This window comes from Octopus bimaculoides, chromosome 18 (assembly GCF_001194135.2).
Source record: "Octopus bimaculoides isolate UCB-OBI-ISO-001 chromosome 18, ASM119413v2, whole genome shotgun sequence".
Classification (NCBI taxonomy): Eukaryota; Metazoa; Mollusca; class Cephalopoda; order Octopoda; family Octopodidae; genus Octopus; species Octopus bimaculoides.
This window is the reverse complement of record NC_068998.1, coordinates 17,009,950-17,030,788: the sequence shown is the minus strand read 5'-3', so window position 1 is coordinate 17,030,788 and position 20,839 is coordinate 17,009,950. Positions and strand designations below refer to the sequence as shown.

The window sequence follows — 20,839 nt, the reverse complement described above, 5'->3', positions numbered from 1 at the left end:
AGAGAGAGAGAGAGAGAGAGAGAGAGAGAGAGAGAGAAAGAGAGAGAGAGAGAGAGGGGGGGGAGGGGTAAGGACTGAATCAAATCAGTACTTGTGCACAGTTTCTCTTGAAATGGGCAAACTATCATCACTACCACACCATACACAAAACAGTATCAATACAATGACTTGAATTTCATTACACTTCAAGATTAACAGCCATCTACCAGCACATCACACTCAAGATACAGTTCAGCACCTATATGACTATATCTCTGGGTGGGGTTCCTCTTTTCTCAAATTATTGCATACTTAACTACATGCTTTCATTATATTTCACTGTCCAAACTCAGTAAATCATACAACTACACCTTCTCAATCAACTATCAAAAGATATTGCTAATAGCTTTAGCTATTTGATTTATAGTCAATTGCCTGTCATGCTACACCATGTGAACATGATCAATGTTTTCCTTGGTGGTAGAAGTTGCAATATGTCCAGACATTGGGTCATCTTCAAGATTTTCTGTTCCCTTCCTAAATTCAGCTGCCTACATTTGCATTGTTGATAAAGCTGCAGCACCATCTCCTAATGTATCAACCATGAATGTCCAGTTAAACCCTTTTTCTGCAGGTATTTGATAACACCACAATGCCAAATTTTGTCCATTTTCAAGAGAAGTCACTACTAGTTACTTTTGAAGTCTCCTTTGAACAGTCAGATGTTAGTTTACTTGGAAAGGAATAATGTAGTTATTAAATAGAGTTGAAATAGAGTGGGAATTGTGCCGCCAACAGTAGAAACTGTGGTCTTGCCCTGTAAGGAGGAGGAATTTGTAATCCTATTCCAGAAGGGAGGGGCCGTCCAAGAATTTGTGAAGACGTTTACTTGGAAAGGTCAGAGGGGAGGGATCCTCACCTGTACCAAGGACCCTGACTGGCCTTCGCAGGTGGCTGCAGATGTTGTGTGGGAAAAGTATTTGTACAGGGTGATGGATTTCTACCCCAAGGATGCATTCCACTTCATGCTGAAGTGACCCGATCTAGAACCATCGAGGTGCTTGAGTGAAGCACTGAGTCTGGTCAGGCAGTAAAGTGTAAGAGGACGAGTGCCTCATATCGAAGGGGCATGAGGCCCATAAAAAGAAAAGTGTAGGAGGCAAGTGCCTCAGTTCAAGGACTTAATATGGAATGATATTGTGAAGTAAGAGGTTTATAGCCTCAATTGGTAAATTTGTTTAATTTATAAAAGAACAATGTTTTAGAGAAGCAGAGTTCAGCGGGCGGCTTCTGTCTTCTCCCATTAATATCATCGTGTTCATCATTCATCTCATCTCATTAATGTCTTCGTCCAGCCCGCAGCTACTCTATGTACTGCCCTTGTGGCAAATTTAATGAATAAAAGTAGAGTTGAAATTGATGCATGTAAGATTTCAGATCTCTAGCATCACTCCTTCATATGAACTTTTCAGCCCACCTTCATGTGATGGGAGACATTTCCCCAAAAGTCTACACATTGAGATTGAACCCAAGACCATGTGCTCCGCACTCATTCAAGCTTATCCATCATCATCTTTTAGCATCCATTTTTCCATGGGTTGGATGGTTTGACTGGAACTTAGTAAACTAGAGAGCCAGTACAGGCTCCAGTTTGTTTGGCTTGGTTTCTATGGCTGGATGCCCTTCCTAACGCCAACCATTCCAAAGGGTATTGTAGTGGGTACCTTTTACCCGTTTCTGACACAGGTCATTAAAAGGAAAAAAAGGAAAATAATGAGGAAAGAAAGAACACATGAAAAACACTAATTTTGATGAAACAATGCTGCACTGTTTATTGACAAAGATTTGCTATAGAAGTCAGTCACCATCACACTTATTTCAATTTTATCAAATTGGTGAACAATTACATTTAGCAACAAAACAACAGCTGAGTGAATTGATCGATTTTATGATTTGATATAATTGTAATTTCAATTTTAAAAATGCTTAAAAAAAAAAAAGACAACAGCAGTTTGAAAAACATGATTTAATATCAGTTTGAATAAAATCTTAGTGGCAGATTGAACAAAATAATGAAGAATGGTCGTCCCTCCGGAAAAATAATAAAAATTAAGTAAAACAAAAAATATTGAGTGAAAAATTAAATATCAACTGTCAGTAATTTAGATTGTAAAATTAAGGATTGTATTAAAAATATTTGAAAACAACCTTATACATTTTCAGAAATTAGAAACAAGTAAAAATAAAGTTATATTGAAGAAAAAGAAAATTATATTCAATATTTAAGAATTCAGCTGCCAAATTATTTGAAGGTAAAAAAAAAAAAGAAAAAAAAAAATTTATTTTAGATAATGATAAATCATTTATATTAAGTTAATTGAACTTAATTAATGCCCAAATTTAGCAGGGTTATGTGGATTTACAGTGTTACCTTATTAAATATTATAAACTTATTTTGTCCATAATAATAAAAATTTTTCTAAATATCAATAAATCAGGAAATTTTTCACTGACAGCAATATTTAAAGGCATTATTTTGCTTGATAACTATAAAAATAACACTCGTTTTTTCACAGCAAATTTTGAAGCTACACAGTTTCACTGCAACAGCTAACTCCACATCACTGCACAGTTAACAGTAATCATGACACTTTCAATAACAACTATATGAAAAATACAAGTAATGACTGTGATGAACTTTCAAATTTAGAACAATTTATATATTTTTATTTTGCATAATCTATAACTCTTCACAGACAGTAGAATAGGGAAAACCCTTTTCAACATAACTAGAGGTTTTACTTATATATATGTATATATATATATATATATATATATATATATATATATATATGCACCAGTCTATTTCTTTTCAAGTAGTATTTAGGATTCATACAATGAAAATAGAGGAAATATTTGAATTAATTCAACATTGAAGGATTAACAATTTCTTAAAAATATGTATTTATTTCCAAGATATGAAGAGTTTTTATATAAATAAGAGACTTTTATTTCAGTTAGAGAAAATGATTTCTTGAAAGTCAATGTAAAATATAAATTACTTGATTTAATATAAAATCCGGAATGTATAATATTGTTTAGGAGGGTAATTTATATTGAAAATAGAGGGGCAATAAAACATGTTAGTGGTTTGGATATGCCCTCAAAGAAAAATGAAAGACCATTCTTTAAAATAAATTTATTACAAAGAGTTTTAAAAATTAATAACCCTTTCTACTATAAGCACAAGGCCTGAAATTTGGGGATTGGGAGTTAATTACATCAACCCCAGTGTTCAACTGGTACTTATTTTATCGGTCCCAGAAAGGACAAAAAGGCAAAGTTGACCCCAGCAGAATTCGAGCTCAGAATGTAGAGAGACAAAACACTGCCAAGCATTTTGTTCTGGTGTGCTAACAATTCTACCAGCTCGCTGCCTTATAACAGTTTCAAATTTTGGCACAAGGCCAGCAATTTTGGGGAATGGGGTAAGTCGATCACATAGACCCCGGATTTCAACCAGTACTTATTTTATCGACCTCAAAATGATGAAAGGTAAAGTCAACCTAGGCAGAATTTGAACACAGAACATAAAGATGAATGAAATGCTAAGTATTTTGCCCAGCATGCTAACGGTTGTGCCAGCTCACCACCTTAGCAATAATAATGATAATGGCTAGCATATTTAATAACTTTATGTATGTGCCAGATATGCAATGTTTTTTTTCATGATTAAAAACTGAAAAAAGATTTGAATTATTTTTCCTAAACTGCTAGCTCAAAGTGAATTTCATAATCATTTACATAACTGACTATGTACACAATAAAAAGAAATACAGTTTATAAATTGTAATTATCATTTTTTTAAAAATTATTATTATTATTATATAAAAGAATTTCCACGGAATTAAGGTTCGAAGACAATATATTCAATTTTGTCTTTAAAAACTTATTACATGAAAAAAATAAAAAAAAAATAGAATGTGAAGTCTATAATATTTTTGATGTTATTTTTATATATAACACCAGAGCTCATAAAAATAATTCTGAAAGAATAACATAAATGTTTCTCTTGCAAATGATCATGTCTCTTCAATAGTGTGAGAATTTTTTTTATGATCTTTCAAATTATTGTTTGTTGGGACAGTGGAGTTAATTCAAACATCAGTATTCCAGCTTTGTATTTCAAATATAGGACATTTTCTTTTTAATGCCCAGAATTGCAAGAACTAAATTACTAATTACACAAAGCAACAATGTTTTATTACTCCACAGTAAACTATTTATCAACTAATAATAATAATATGCTGAAGAAGCACAAAGAAGAAATGCCTGCAAACACACTTTTGGCACATTAATTATCAAGTATATGTAACACATAATTATTCTTGACAAATTGGAACAGAAATTGTTTATGTATGTAGTATGTACACAAACATTCTTAGATAGATACACACATACAAGAATTGAAACAAAGCAAGTGATTATACTAACCATTGAAAAATATGTAACACTGTGACAACCTAAATACTTCAACATTTATGAAATCAAAATTTATCCCAATTTGAAAAGAAAAGCTCTTTACTTTCATTAACAAGAAATAAAGTTCTATAGCTAATGAAGGTTTGAGACCTAATGAACCAAACCAAAATTGCATCTCTGTATCAAACCCCTAAAAGATATTGTTTCTGTCAAGTTTCTAAATCTAAAATTTTCTCTTCTTTTTTCAGCTTGTTTTTAATGAAATAATCTTAGATGTGAACCACCATGGATTTTCACTAATTGTTTTTTTTCAGTAGTTTTGTCATATATGTATGAAAAAAAGTAGTGAGAGAAAATATGTAACAGATCAACTAAACTACAATAGCATGAAAATATAGTTACTGGGGTGTTTCTGAAAATGTCAGCTCCAATAATTAACAAGAATTAATAATTAGCAGCAGGAAAGATAAAATAGTTGCCTTTGAAGAATTTATATTTCAACAGTGAAATCCTTTTCTTAACCCATTATCATAAAAGACCAAAGTACCTGAGATTGCCCAAATTTACCTACTCAAATTTACATCAAAATTCTGATGTAAATATTTTAACTGCGTAAGTGATGGATGGCATGATTTCACTAGATAAACACTTGCTGTACACTGCCCAACATTTTTGGACAAGAATTTCAATTCTTCCAAATGTTGGAGATACTTTTATCATTTTCCCATATTTCAATAACAATTTGTCCATTTTTGTAAAATTATATAAGCCTCATATTTAGTAATAGCAACTCTGCAGTGAATAAAATGGTAGACTTTGAAGTAGACAGTTTAATTTCCAACGATGCGAACATTGTTGGACAGCAGTGTTAAAAGTAATGGTTTCTAGAATGAGACTGAAAGGGAAAGAAAGCTTTCAAATGTATCTCTTTCCCAAAATCTTCAGAAGAAAGCAAGCAGACTCAATCGTTCATCTTCATGACACAAAACTCAATGGTTATTTACTTTTGCTTATTCTAATTAGTGATTTTAGATGATAATGGCAGAGCTTAGTCCATATGAAAAACTGTTAACAGAGGGAAAAGGAGAACAAACTGAATGAAATTAAGACATTAATATAATTAGGGTCTTTTAGTAAGCTACATAATATATTTTAGAATTGAAATGAAACACATGAGGATGTATTTTAGTTAGGAATATAGTAACAGAAAAGGTTAAATTTCTTTTGTTATATACGATCATCTATAAGGCAAACAGAACCTTTAGCTTGTAAATTCTTGCCATAAAGTTATGCATTAACGAATACAGAATTCTATCAGTTACATGGAGCAATATGAAGTCACAACCTTATATGCCTCTATCCTTATATTCCATTTGATTCTCTACTAATGAAGCAGTGCTATTCACTTCACAGCTTACAGGCAAATTCATATAAGATACCTCTTGCTTAGATAGGGGTAAAATAGGACTAAAATAGATAAGACTAGGAGCAAATTTTTAACATGCAATCCCTTACAAAATCATTTAACAGTATGATGGAGATGAAGGGAATGAGAACTAGGCACTCAGGTGACATCAACAGACTTCCTCTAGCATACAATTACAAACATTGCACAATCATTGAAAAGAATTTTCAGACTCCATTGTCAGAAAATAATTGTAAAGCTACTGGTATGTTGGTTATTCCATTATATCGTGAACCATTTGAGAGCAAACCCATCACAGTACTTAGCAAAGAACCAAGCCTGTTTTCCTGTAGTAGTATTTAGCAAAGGACCAAGTCTGTTTTCCCGTCTTTGGTGACCATTTTCACCAAGCTTCCATTGGCAGGGCGTTCTTTGTCCATGCACCATTTATAGAAGAGCCTGAAACAAAAAGATACAAAATCTAAAATTGTTGTTGTTGTTGTTTTAACCTCAGGTCAGCTGACTGAGTAGACCAATGACGAAAGGTGCTTCAGCCATGACTGGCCCTCAAGTATTACATATCTAAACCAATGCTATACAAAGTGTCACCATCAGCATGGTAGGAAGGGTGTTATTTGATGTAAATCCAGTTACCATTTCTAGCAGGTAGAGTGATTAGATAGAGGCTCCTTTGGTGACAATTTTTAGGTAACAGGGTCATTTACAATTGAAATAATAACTCATACATCACAGGTAATATACAAAGTTAACTTGCAAATTATAACAAATTTTTCAAACTGTTATCCTCATGATTGAGGTTAAAATGCTTCCACTGGCATGATCTGTGTGATTTACATGCATCAGTAGCCTCGTGGATACGAACATTGTTCTTAGTAAACAAAAAAGTTCCTAGTTCAAATCTAGTCTGGTACAATGTACACATCCAGAAATGGGACAAGATGATGTTTAGAGCTGAAACTGACTGAATTAGGACCCAAAATGTAAATTTTTTTCTTTAAATGGTGAAGTTAGACAGTCTGAAAAATTATCTTATTACAAATGTTTCACAGACAATTATAAAGTATACTACAGTTCTTCAACTGTCATCCCCGAATTATCTGTTTTACTACAAAAATCAAATCCAAAGATAACCAGGCATGGCTGTGTGGTTAAGAAACTTGCTTTGCAACCACATGGCTTCAGTTTCAATTCCATTGTGTATCACCTTCAGTAAGCATCTTTTACCATAGCCTGGGCCAACCAATGCCTTGAGTGAATTTGATAGATGTAAACTGAGTGGAAGCCTATTGTGTGTGTGTGTGTGTGTGTGTGTGTGTATGTGTGTGTATCCACACACTGCTAAACAGGTGTTGGTTTGTTTATATCCTTATAACTCACAGTTCAACAGAAGAGACCAACAGAATAAGTATCACACTTACAATAATGAGTACATGGGTCAATTTGTTCAACAAAAATCTTTCTTGATGGTACCCAAGCATGGCTATAGTTCAATGACTGAAACCAGTGAAAAAGATGGTTGTTATGAAACAGAAGACTTCAATTCATATGTTGTTGCAGATATAGTTTTGATAAACAGGCCATGATAGAGAATGAAACCCTAATTTCACCCACAAACCCCTGACATGACCCCACATTTAGCAGGTGACAAACGGGCTAATGAACCAATGAATGATGGTGGTGAAAATGTTAATGGCTCTACTTACTCAGACACAAAGTCCAATGATGTCCAAGTCGTTTGGTCAGCTTTGGCCATCCATTTCCTGTTATTTGGAGTATCTAGGACTACACTGAAAAATGAATATGAAACATTGAAGGAATAAAAATTAAATTCATTTTAAAAAATACAAACCAACATCAAATTGGGAACTATTTGAAAATATAACTTTAAAATGTTTTTTTTTTCTTTGTGTAATGATATTTAATCTTAAAGTGGTTTAGCTTAAATAAATACTAAGAAGAGATGAGGGTTACAATATCTGATGTATGAAGCATTCAAATAATTGTCAAATGTAATGCTTTTTTATTCACATTGTTTTGAATTTATCATAGGTGTGGCCACTTGATAAGAAGCTTGCTTCCCAACCACATGGTTCCAGGTTCAGTCCCACTACACTTTAGGCAAGTGTCTTCTACTATAGCCTCAGGCCAACGAAAGCTTTGTGAGTGGATTTGGTAGATGGAAACTGAAAGAAGCCTGCCGCGCATGTATGTGTATGCATATATTTATGTCTTTGTTTGTACCACCCCACCATCGCTTGACAACCAATGTTGGTATGTTTATGTCCCCGTAACTTAGGGTTCGACAAAAGAGACTGATAGAATAAGTACTAGGCTTACAAAGAATAAGTCCTGCGGTTGATTTCTTCAACTAACAAACCCTATAAGGTGGTGCTCCAGCATAGCCACAGTTAAATGACTGAAACAAGTAAAAGAATATCTCATAACTGAGATTTTGATGATGTGACTAAATTTTTAGAATGGAGCCTGGTGTAGCCATCTGGTTTCACCAGTCCTCAGTCAAATCGTCCAACCCATGCTAGCATGGAAAGCGGACGTTAAACGATGATGATGATGATGAATGGTTAGCTGAGATCTAACTTGCTTACTTCATGCTCTTGCTTGATGGGGCTAAGGTCATCCCAGGTTAGTGGTCCCAGGGACATCATGCTTAGAGCTGACCAGATCCACCAGTGCCCCACATTGCTGGAAGTCCCATGCCAGCCTCTTCGCATCCTCCAAGGTGACATTGAGCCTCTGGAGGTATTCCTTAACCACATCCAGTCATCTGGTACAGGGCCTGCCATGAGGTCTATTCTTTTTTATTCTAGGCACAAGGCCCGAAATTTTGGGGGAGGGGGCCAGTCGATTAGATAACCCCCAGTACGCAACTGGTACTTAATTTATCAACTCCGAATTTGAACTCAGAACATAAAGACAGACGAAATACCGCTAAGCATTTCACCCCCGGCGTGCTAACGTTTCTGCCAACTCGCCACCTTATTATATTATATAATACAGGCCTATTCCTGTGGTGGATGTTATTGCTGCTTAACATCTGGACAGCTCTGGCTAACAGAATTATGATTATAGGTGCTTCAATCCTGGCTCCCCTGTCTTTCTGCATTTCAGCCATAATATATCTACAATTACGTTATCTAATGTATATTTTTTTTTTTTTTTAAGATAGCAAGTTGTGATATGAGGGAAATTTAGCTATTTTTAGTTGTTGGAGAGACCACTTAGAGGTTCTGTCATCGACTGATATTTTATTACAAGTTTCCGAGTAACAACGGGGGACAACTCTGGATGAGGTCCTTATTTTAACTTCAACAAAAGCGACAAACAGGAAGAATCGTTTATTCCGCCTATATGTTCTCATTTCAAATTCCGCCGATGTCGACTTTTCCTTGCATCCTTTCGGGGTCGATAAATACCAGTTGAGTAATGCGGTCGATATATTTCACTAGCGTCCATCCACAAAATTTCAGGTCTCATGTCTGTACTGGAAAGGACTATTTTAAAATTCAACATAACTCATCGAACTAGTAACAAAACAAATCGTTCCGTAAAATACAACAGAAAAGTATATTTGTTGCCGTAGAACAAAAAGATAATTACTTAGAAATTAAATAATTCTGAGATCAGAATTATTTAATTTTTAAAACAATTCGATTATTGTACACCAACAGATATAGATTCCTGTTTTTAAATATCAACTTAGTTCAGGGGAATAGAAGTAGTGCTCACGATTTGATTGATCAATATACACAATAAACGTCTGCAGTTCAATATTTATAGGGAAAATGTAAGGGAGATAACACTGTATAATCAATGCTTCTTTAGTACTTGGAGTTATGATTAATGGTGTAATAAAAACTCCGTAAATAAGAAGGATTGTTATATCTTATAATCCTTGTTTACGGAGTTTTTATTCTTACACACTTTGTACTTTAGGCATAAGGCTTGATATTTTGAAACGGGACAAGTCGATTACATCGATCCCCAGTACTCAAGAGAAAGGATAAAAGACAAAGTCAAACTCGGTGGAATTTGAACTCAGAACATAAAGCTAAAAGAGATACCTAAGCATTTTCTTTGGCATGCTGACTGTCAGCTCACCACCTTTATAACGAATATGATTTCTTTTATTGGCTACAAGGGACCAAGACATGGGGGATATCAAAGCACGAGATACAAAAAGAAAACAAAAGCAGGAACTCAACAAATACACTGTTGATCTGTATGATTTACGTGTGACTTGTGACTGCGAGGGTAGCCAAATCACAACAGAATTGTTTCACTATTAAGTGACATCAGCATTGATTCTTTGTTAGAGCCTAAGGACCAATACGTTTACTGCAAAGCGCGATACTAATATGATAATGGCAAGACAAAACATTTTCAAAGTTGTCCCCCCTTTGTCTCCCACCACCACTTGACAACCAGTGTTGGTGTGTTTACATCCCTGTAGCTTAGTGGTTCAGCAAATGACCTCAATAGATTAAGTATCAGTCTTGAAAAAATTAGTATTGAGGTTAGTTCATTCAACTAAATATTCTTCCAAGGTGGTGCCCCTGTCCCAACCACTAATGACAAACAAAATATACAAACACACACACACACACACATATACGTGTGTGTGTGTGTGTGTGCGTGTGCGCGTGCTTGTATTCTCAGCAGAAATGTACAGACCTTGCAAAACAAAAATATATATATATACAGTGGTTTGACAACTGAAGGCTACTTCTAAGTAAACAAGGGTCAATTGTAGAATACTGTCTCAAAGAGTTTCATCCAACCCAGGCCACTATGGAGAAAGTAAATTTAAAACAAAACGGCAACAACAATAATGATGATGATAATTAATGTTGTAAAGAGGATAGACCTTTTAGAATATGTAATCTTTATTACAAGAATATCGCAAGAAATTGTTCCAATGAAGTGATCAGTCAAAACTTACGGTAAGGTGGCCAGAGCTACAGCACGAGAAGGGAGTCCACTTTTGTCACCAGCCAAACTTTTGGTCAATTGATGTACAGCAGCCTTTGCCATTCCATAGCCAATCATACCTGAAATAAGGGAAAACTCAAAATAAATAATACATTACAATAGAAAGTCATAAAACATTGTTTTTTTTTTTTGTATTTGGTTAGCAAGATTTTTAATATGAGATCATTTGTTGAAATGAATTTTTATCCATGTTGGGACGGTCATTATGCCAATTATAAACACATACACTGATTCTATTTCACTTATAATCATTATTATTTAGGAAATTAGTTAACTAATTGAATGTCTGATTATTTGATTAACTGAACAGACTTGAAGAGAGGGTGTGTCGTTGATGAAGTCACAAATGGTGATAAAAGAAGTGACAAACATAACTGATTGAATGTTTGACCGAACAATTAATCAAACCGTTACTTAGTTAAATAGGTTGACTAATTGACTAATCCAAACATTATAACTGAAACAGAACCTGTGTGTGTGTGTGAGAGAGAGAGAGAGAGAGAAAGAGAAAGAGAGAGAGAGAGAGAAAGAGAGAGAGAGAGAGAGAGAGAGAGAGAGACAGAGAGAGAGACAGAGAGAGAGACAGAGAGAGACAGAGAGAGACAGAGAGAGACAGAGAGAGACAGAGAGAGAGAGAGAGAGAGAAAGATAGAGAAAGATAGAGAGAGAGAGAGTTTATTGGCATATTGATCCTCTTAAGATGTAACAAAATCATAAAACACACACATTTGACATTCAACATAGCCATCATAATCATCTACTGATACTTATGAAGGAACCTTTAATGGTTGTCATATATGCCAGAAATAACAGTCAAATCGATTTCTAACCACTGTCTTCAAAAACAAAAGATTACGTTGGATATTGTATGTAATTTTACAGTGTTTAAAGAAATAAAGCAGGCTGGCCATGTCAAGAGTATCCTGTATCATTGGTCCTTTCTATCAGGATTGGCCTGTAGATGACCACAACAATATCAATTTGTCTCCAAAATACACATGTTTATATTGCAATAGATACAGGTGTCATAAATCACCGACAGTGACCTAACAATTAAGCTCCTGAATACCATGACGAACTGTTGAACCCAGGTTTTGTACGAAATAGTTCAATTAGTGTTTAGATATTTAACATGCTTGCTCCAACACAACCTACCAGAGGGTTGTGGTGGTACGTCTGCAAGACCCACACAATCTACTGGTGGATCGTGGTTAATAAACAGCATCAGTGATCCTTGCCTCACATATGATAGAGTGAAAAAAATATGGCTCTCATATCAAAATTAAGATACCATATTAGGATTCTGAAACAAAATGAGAAATGAGGCTCAAGAAGCAATGTGCTAATATGAGGAGGGCTAAATAGGGTAACTAGGAATAATTATTCAATGGGAAGGGGGAAGAATAACAATATTAGTCAATTGCTAAAATTTTCATTTTCACAAATATATGGGAGACAACTCTAAACGGATTTAAAGCTTATGCCTTTCTTTATCAGTGAAGTGTAGCCTTCATTCTACTGGCTGAAATAGAAACGAGAGAATCAGAGTACACTGGTTGACATAGGAACACAGAACTGCTGAGACAATAATTCAAGGAAACCATCCATTCGAAAATCAATGGTGACAGGAAAGGAATTTTATATAAGACTCTCTCATATTGTCGGACTCCAGTCAAACAAACAAACCCTGTCCCCTGCATTGATCAAATTCTACCACCAACAGTGAATTTGAGCTAAAAGATCTAAAGGGCATTATTTAGTGAATAAAACATAAAAACACGACTAAACAATAAAGGACTGAAGTTCTTTTGACGCCTTTAAGTATGGGGGGGGGGGTTCACAACTCTGACACAGAAATGCTCAGCAACTAAAACTGGAGTTGCAATACCTAGGATCTCGTGAGCCAATAAGGGAAACTTTGTAGTCACTAAAAATAGCAGCCAAATTCCCTTAATCTTTTTCATATAATATTTCTTTTGAAATACATTGCTGTTAACTTTATAGTCTATTTTCAGATGACACCTTTCAAAAGTAATTGCAATAGTTCAATGATGTTTTCATATTTCAACAAACAGCACAGTACAGTTAATCAGAGAAATACTTTTAATCATATCCTATAATTGGTTGCCTTCAGCATGTGTGTGTGTGTGTGTCCATTAAAGACAAGGCTGAAGAATTTTGTGAAAGAAATAAGAAACAGTTCAAGAAAGGTTGGACAAGACACCAGAAAAGACATGCTACTATGTTATATTTCTTTTTATGGTGTTGTATCACACACACACACACACACACACACACAGATGCAGGCATAGCTGTGCCACATAAAAAGCACCAAGTACACTCTGTAGAGTGGTTGGCATTAGGAAGGCATCCAGCCATAGAAACCAAGCCAAAACAAACTATGGAACCTGATGTGGCCCCTGCCCTTACCAGTTCCTGTCAAGCCATCCAACCTATGCCAGCATGGAAAATGGACATTATATGATGATGATGGTGATGATAAAGAGCATAGTGATGACATACTGAAACTAAAACACTTGTAGTGTGAAAGACATTAACCATTCAAAGAAAAAAACTCAACACCAAATAATAAATGTTGAGAGGAAATTAACAGATTTAGAGTGATTTTGAAAGGTCAAAGTGTCTTCCATGCTGTAACCGTTATATTTTTATTCTGACAGTACCTGGTGTCCCATCAGTTGCAGGTGCTGCTCCTGGAAGAGTCAAAAGACCACCTTCTTTTAAATGCTTTGCCGCTAAACTAGAGGCGATGACAGATGACCAAACACTTTGCTTCCACATGTCATCAGCACTCTTCAGGAAGTCTGTAATTAACAAATAAAATTTTTTCTTTTGAATATTAATGAATATTATTACCATTTAATATGAAAGAGGAAAATTGAGAATACAATACAATACTTTGTTTCATTCTATTGAGTTTCACCACAATTAACTATTCCTGTTGTTCATCTCCAATTAAAAGACTGACTGACAAACAAATGCATGGACACATTCACAGAGACACAAACATACAGACAGCGAACCGGACACATTCACAGACAGTTACACACACACACATGTACTGACATGTGCAGACATATGTAAAGAGACATGCATGCATGCAAACATGAGCAGACAGATGTGCAGACATGCACACACACAGTTATGCATACATACACAAAAGCACAGACATGCATATACATACTCAGACACATGCATGCAATGATCAATGCACACAAATACACACACAAACACATACATACACACATTCACCAAGTGTGCAATAAATTAAGGTAGTGACAATATAACCAACTTACCTTTAGAACCAGCGTTGCCACCAGCCCATCCTCCTGCCACACACAATATGGCATCTAACTTGTTCTCACCAAGACTTTCTGAGAGTTTCTTTGAGATTTCTTCGTTTTGCTCATGCAAAGTAGAACCAGTGACTTGTACATTAAAGTGGGCCTCGTCATTGTCGATCCTGTCAACTGACCCAACCCACTGCAACAAAGAGAATTGAACAGGTTAAAACCAGTGGCTTACTATGGGCCCTGGCACAGTATTATACACTGTATTTAAAGTTGAACAATGAAATTAATATTCACTCTAAAATTAACATTAAAAAAGAAAAAACTGATTTAAACTCACTGCTATATTTATTGGTTTCAAATTTTAGGGGAAGCACTAAGTTGAATACATCAACCCTGGTGCTCAAATGCTATTTATTTTATTGACCCTAAGAGGCTAAAAGGCATTGCTGACCTTGGTGGAATTTGAACTCAGAACATAACGATGCATGAAATGCTAAGCATTTGGCCCAACTTGCTGCCTTAGTTGTTACATACATTTCTGATTAAATATATTTATTTCAATTAATTTTGAAAATAACAAAAAGTTTAGTAAAATAACTTATTATTCGCTGACGTTTGGAACATAGATTAATGCGAAATTCGATGAAAAGTTTTAACTTGGATCACTTTCAAACAGGAAGTTTGTAGCATGAAATCAGGTAGTCTTGGGCAGGTTGGTGTCAAAGGGGTTACCAAAAAGAATAACATGTCCTTTGCAGGACCTTTCAAAACTTGAAAAGAGGCCTTATAGACTGCTACAACATCTACTTTAACCCCTTTGTTATATTTCTGTGGAGATACATTGTCTTTGTTTCAATTAATTTTGGAAATAATGAAAAATTTTAAGTAAAATAACACGGTATTAAACTGGCATTTAAACCATAGATTAACATGGAATTTTGATAGAAGGTGGAGCAAGAGTACACACATGGATGGAAAGTGTCACTGAAGAGGTGACAGATGTGTGATGAAAGATTTCTGGACAATGGTCAGAAGTTAGAATAACAGTAATAAAGGAGTGAAGAATGAATATATAGTGCATGTCTTTATTTGGCAAAAGGAAAACAAAAAAAATGACCATCCTAAAATACAATATCTAATTTAACTCTTTAGCATTTAAACCTGTCACATCTGGCTAAAATATTCCACATGTGCAAGATGTCTCAGATGAAATAGTCCTTTCACATAAATTTCATTATGTCCAAGTGCCCACTGCACCAGGTTGCTTTGAGTAGACCTCATAGTAAACTTGTCTAATGATATACCCTTTCTTATTTAATCTTTCAGTGTTTAAACTGGCCATATTCGGCCTAAATCTATTTGTTTTTTTGTTCAAATCAGCCAGATTCTACTTATTACACCTACCAAAATTTGAAACCAATATTAGACTAGGCAGCAAATTAGGTTTCCAAATTCAGTGTGCCTTGAATAACATTACATTGTGCAATGATAAGAAATTATGTTGCACATGCATGACAACATTTAAAGCATGTGTTTGTAATTGAAAAAAAAAAAAAAAAAAAAAAAAAAAAAATTTGTAGGCACAAGGCAATAAATTGCTAAACTTTAATGTTATGATAACAATGCTTTCACCTCTGAAGATTAGAAAGCACTATGCAGATTTAACACCAGCCAACACCACTGCAAGATAAATGCTAACCTTATCTTAATTATCAGGTCTAGTTGCACTCGAAAATATCTCTAGGATCTTATAGTGCCTATAACCCAACACTTTTCTTAGTTTGGTCCCTTTCTTATGACTTATCATTACACTCCCCATCCATCATTGTAGAACAGAAAGACAATATGGTCATTTACCTTTACTTGTTTCAGTCACTAGACTTTAGCCATGCTGGGGAAATGCCTCAAATTTTTAGTTGAATGAATCAAACCCAGAACTTTATTACTTTGTTTTTACGGGGACACAAATACACCAACACCGGTTGTTACGGGGACACAAATACACTAACACCGGTTGTTGAGTGAGTAGTGATGGGGGGGACAAACAGACACAAACACATACATACATACATACATACATACATACATACATACATACATACATAGGTGCCGGAGTGGCTGTGTGGTAAGTAGCTTGCTTACCAACCACATGGTTCCAGGTTCAGTCCCACTGGATGGCACCTTGGGCAAGTGTCTTCTACCATAGCTTCAGGCTGACCAAAGCTTTGTGAGTGGATTTGGTAGACAGAAACTGAAAGAAGTTTGTCGTGTGTGTGTGTGTGTGTGTGTGTATACACACACACAAACACACATACTAGCTGACGTATCTGGTAATTCCCAGAAAAGCGGGGCTTATCCCTTGGTTCCGTTCTCATAATTGTTTCGCTAATCCAATAACAATACAAAGTATGTAGTCCTTAAAACGGTTTTTGTGCATTTACAGAGAATACCGAACTGTCTTACACAGGATCTTGTTTTTAGGATTTCCCAATAAGCTATGAATACCCAAATTGTGAAGTCAGTTATGTAATAATATGAAATTAGTTACCCGATAGTAAGGATTCAAATAAAATAGCCCCGAAAAAGGCTTTGTGTTCCCAGAGTATATAGAACTTAGGAGGAAATACTAATAAGATATGTATACTGAAATTGTGAAGCATGTTTCGTAATAACGGGCTAATCAGATATGAGGTAATAACAATTCAAAGTAAATAACTCCGAAAAGGGCTTTTGTACATTCCCAGAGAATATTACCCTCAGCGGCGCTAATATTGGTATATTCATGAATAAGTCACTAACTGAAATAAGTGGATCAATTGTTTAGGAAAATACTATTTACTTGTTTAAGGGTTGTACTGGATAAATTGCGAAAATAACTAACAGTTCAAATACTAAGAAATAAGCATATTCAATTTGATTTATACCAAATGATTTAGGAAACTTAATGAGTTATTTCCCTTGACTGTTAAAATGAAATATATTAGATATATGTAAGGATCCCTTCCAGGGGCTATATTATCGATTTTTTCAACAATCTGAGTATGCCATGAGGTTTCCACTCATGAGTTCTACTCACATGTCAGGTTCCATCAAAATCAATAAAATGATGTAGGAGTTAGCTAACAATTCCACAAACACACCCACAGACAGAATTTCCCACATATGTAGTAGATATGTGTGTGTGTATGCACATGTATGTGTTTGTGTCTGTCCCCCCACCATTGCTTGACAACCGATGTCCGTGTGTTTACATCCCTATAACTTAGCAGTTCAGCAAAACAGATCAATAGAATAAGTAATAAGATTACAAAGAATAAGTCGTGAGGTTTATTTTTTTTCAACTAAAGGTTGTGCTCCAGCATGGCTGCAGTCAAATGACTGAAAAAAGTAAAAGAATAAAAGAATATATATATATATATATATGTATACACACACACACACATGCACCTACCTACCCATGGCCACAGTCAAATGACAAACATAAGAAAAATGAAAATATGAAAAAGGTCAAATTTTGTGGAGAGGGGCAAGTCAGTTACATTGACCCCTGTACTCAACTGGTACTTAATTTATCAACACCGAAAGGAGAAAAGGCAAAGTTGACCTCAGTGGAATTCAAACTCAGAACATAAAGCTGTACAAAATGACACTCGGCATATGGTCCAGCATGTTTAATGACTGCCACCTTGCTGTCTTGGTTCGTTAATATAATAAAAGAAAAAAAACATTTACATACCAGTTTTATAAACCAGATTTTATTGCTAAAACTTAATATCACACAAACAACAATTCCAATTTATGACATTGTTTAAGGGCACTTGTTAAATCTTCATGTCTCATAAATCTAGAAATCTGACATCACTTTTTACATTGCTAATCACTTATAATATTTACTTTTAGTTACACCAGCATTTTCGAAAAAAAAAAAAGAAAAGAAAGAAAAAAGAAAAATGTATAGGTGCAGGAGTGGTTGTGTGGTAAGTAGCTTGCTTACCAACAACATGGTTCCGGGTTCAGTCCCACTACGTGGCATCTTGGGCAAGTGTCTTCTATTATAGCCTCGGGCTGACCAAAGCCTTGTGAGTGGATTTGATAGACAGAAACTGAAAGAAGCCCGTCGTATATATGTATATATATATATATATGTGTGTGTTTGTCCCCCTAACATCGCTTGACAACTCATGCTGGTGTTTCATGTCCTCGTAACTTAGCAGTTTGGCAAAAGAACCGATAGAATAAGTACTAGGCTTCCAAAGAATTGGGATTGATTTGCTCGACTAAAGGCGGTGCTCCAGCATGGCCGCAGTCAAATGACTGAAACAAGTAAAAGAGTTTATTGCATTATCTTTTATCTTTTACTTGTTTCAGTCATTTGACTGCGGCCATGCTGGGGCACTGCCTTGAAGGGTTTTAGTCAAAGAAATCGACCCCAGGACTTATTTTTTAAGCCTAGTACTTATTCTACCAGTCTCTTTGGCTGAATCGCTAAATTATGGGAATGTAAACAAACCAACACCAATTATCAAGCAATGGTGGAGGACAAACACACACACACACATTATATATGATGGGTTCCTTTCAGTTTGTGGATACCAAATATGCTCACAAAGGCTACAGTAGAAGACACTTGCCCTAGGTGCCACGCAGTGAGTCTGAACCCAAAACCATGTGGTTGCATAGCAAGTTTCTTATGTGGGTATCTATACTTGCCCGAGATAGACGGAAATAGTGGAGACATAATCTACAGGCTGAGCTTCACTAATTTCCAAACAAGGAAATATTTCCCCATGGCAAGGCATGCTTTTCATGGAAGACTGGAAATAAATAACCTCGCTTATATGACAATGATGCTCATTTACAACTATCATATGATGTCTACAACAGGTTTCTTTCAGTTTGCAGGTGTTAAATCCCTCACAAGGCTTTGGTCAGTCTGAGGCTAAAGAAGACTCCCACCACCACCAATAATAACTATTGTGTTTCAGCTCAGAAGTTGCAGTCATGCTGGAGCACCACTGTTTGTTAAACCATGTCGCTCTTCTGCATCTGTTTTGATATAACTGAACTGAGAAGTGAATTTAAAATACTGACTGATTAAAAAGAATTTGGTTCTTTAACACCAAGTTGTTCTACATGAAGACCTATGATCAAAAGGCATTTCAACCATGACCATCCTTCATTTTTTCAAACAGTACTGCCTGATTGGCCTTCGTGCCGGTGGCACGTAAAAGCACCCACTACACTCTCGGAGTGATTGGCATTAGGAAGGGCATCCAGCTGTAGAAACTCTGCCAAATCAGATTGGAGCCTGGTGTTGCCATCCGGTTTCACCAGTCATCAGTCAAATCGTCCAACCCATGCTAGCATGGAAAGCGGACGTTAAACGATGATGATTATAGATGATAATGAGTATATCATTATATCTAGGACTATATTGTGATGTATATTTTTTTTATTAAAGGATAATAGGATATGAGGAAGGAGATTTGGTTGCTATTTCTGGCATAGATAGAGACTAATAAAGGCTTCCTTTATTGGCCCATGTACGGAATAAGTATAGCAATCTAAAAAAATTAAAATGGTACATGTTAGAATGAGAACTTGAAACCAAGGAGGGAGGGAAATGAGAAATCTGAAGAAAGCTAGTTGTAGGTCAAGTGTAAAAGAATAGTCTTGTTCTCTTTTAATCTGCCTTATCCCCTCCACCACATATTGAAGAAGACAGGATTTTTTTTTTTTTTAAGCTCAAGTGTCAAACAGTTATAAAACAAGACAGCAGCCCCCTTCTTTCACTGATGCAGGTACTATTAAAACAGAACAAATAACCTCTTGAAATATCATCACTAGACAGCAAAAAACTTCTTTTTTTTTTTGATAGATCTTTATATTTCTTTTTTATTATTTTTCATAAACACATAAAAGATGAGAAGTGGGGGGAGGGTCACATAATCTAATGGAGACACTTGTTTGTACAGAGACAGAAGTGAAGAAAGATTACTTTGCAGTCTTTTACTGATTGTAAACCTAATACAGTTTCCTAATGGAATGAAAACACTTGTATAGAAAGATAAGAGCTACGATCACTTCAACCTGATTATTGGTACCATTCCATATCCACAGTCAAACCGATGACACATGCTTTGGTAAAACTCAAAAATGATTAATAAGATATATTAAGCATTAGTGTCACACCTAAACTGATACAGCACCAGCTTTTGGAGCCAAATATAATTGGCCTCTGTAGAATCCAATCAATTAAGCTGTGCTGTGCTTTTATGAGATAGTCTAATTCACAATCCCATTAAAGTGTAAAGAGGTATCGTGTGAAGGAGAAAAGAGGGAATGAGCAACCCTGCGGGGTAGGGAGATGTTGCATAATTGCAAGGTTTTATTAGAATGCACTGTATAATTGTTGCGCTTTGCTATTCTGCACAGGTCTTCGAGAAGGGATCATGGCTGTGTGCTTAAGTTTGCTTTTGCAACTACATGGTTTTGGGTTCAGCCTCATTGCCCAGCAACCTGGACAAATATCTTGTATTATAGGCCTGTGCCAACCAATTTGGTGGGTGGAGACTGTAGATGCCTGTCATGTATGTATGTATATATATATATATATATATATATATAT

General features: G+C 35.4%; 1 protein-coding gene across 2 annotated transcripts in view; it reads right to left on the bottom strand.

Moving 5' to 3' along the window:
- Positions 1-1,785: 1,785 nt before the first annotated feature.
- The window catches only part of LOC106878740 (dihydropteridine reductase), a 31,598-nt gene continuing 12,544 nt past the window's right edge, over positions 1,786-20,839 (bottom strand). Inside the window, exons 2-6 of one of the 2 annotated variants that reach the window (XM_014928053.2) lie at positions 14,215-14,401; positions 13,582-13,722; positions 10,848-10,956; positions 7,591-7,674; positions 1,786-6,325 (exon numbers count right to left, since the gene is read on the bottom strand). In XM_014928053.2, the coding sequence (XP_014783539.1) occupies positions 6,226-6,325; positions 7,591-7,674; positions 10,848-10,956; positions 13,582-13,722; positions 14,215-14,401 (621 nt within the window). In that variant the 3' untranslated portion in view covers positions 1,786-6,225. Of the gene's footprint in view, positions 6,326-7,305; positions 7,382-7,590; positions 7,675-10,847; positions 10,957-13,581; positions 13,723-14,214; positions 14,402-20,839 lie in introns of those variants that run through there. The other variant, XM_014928054.2, reaches the window with a different exon arrangement.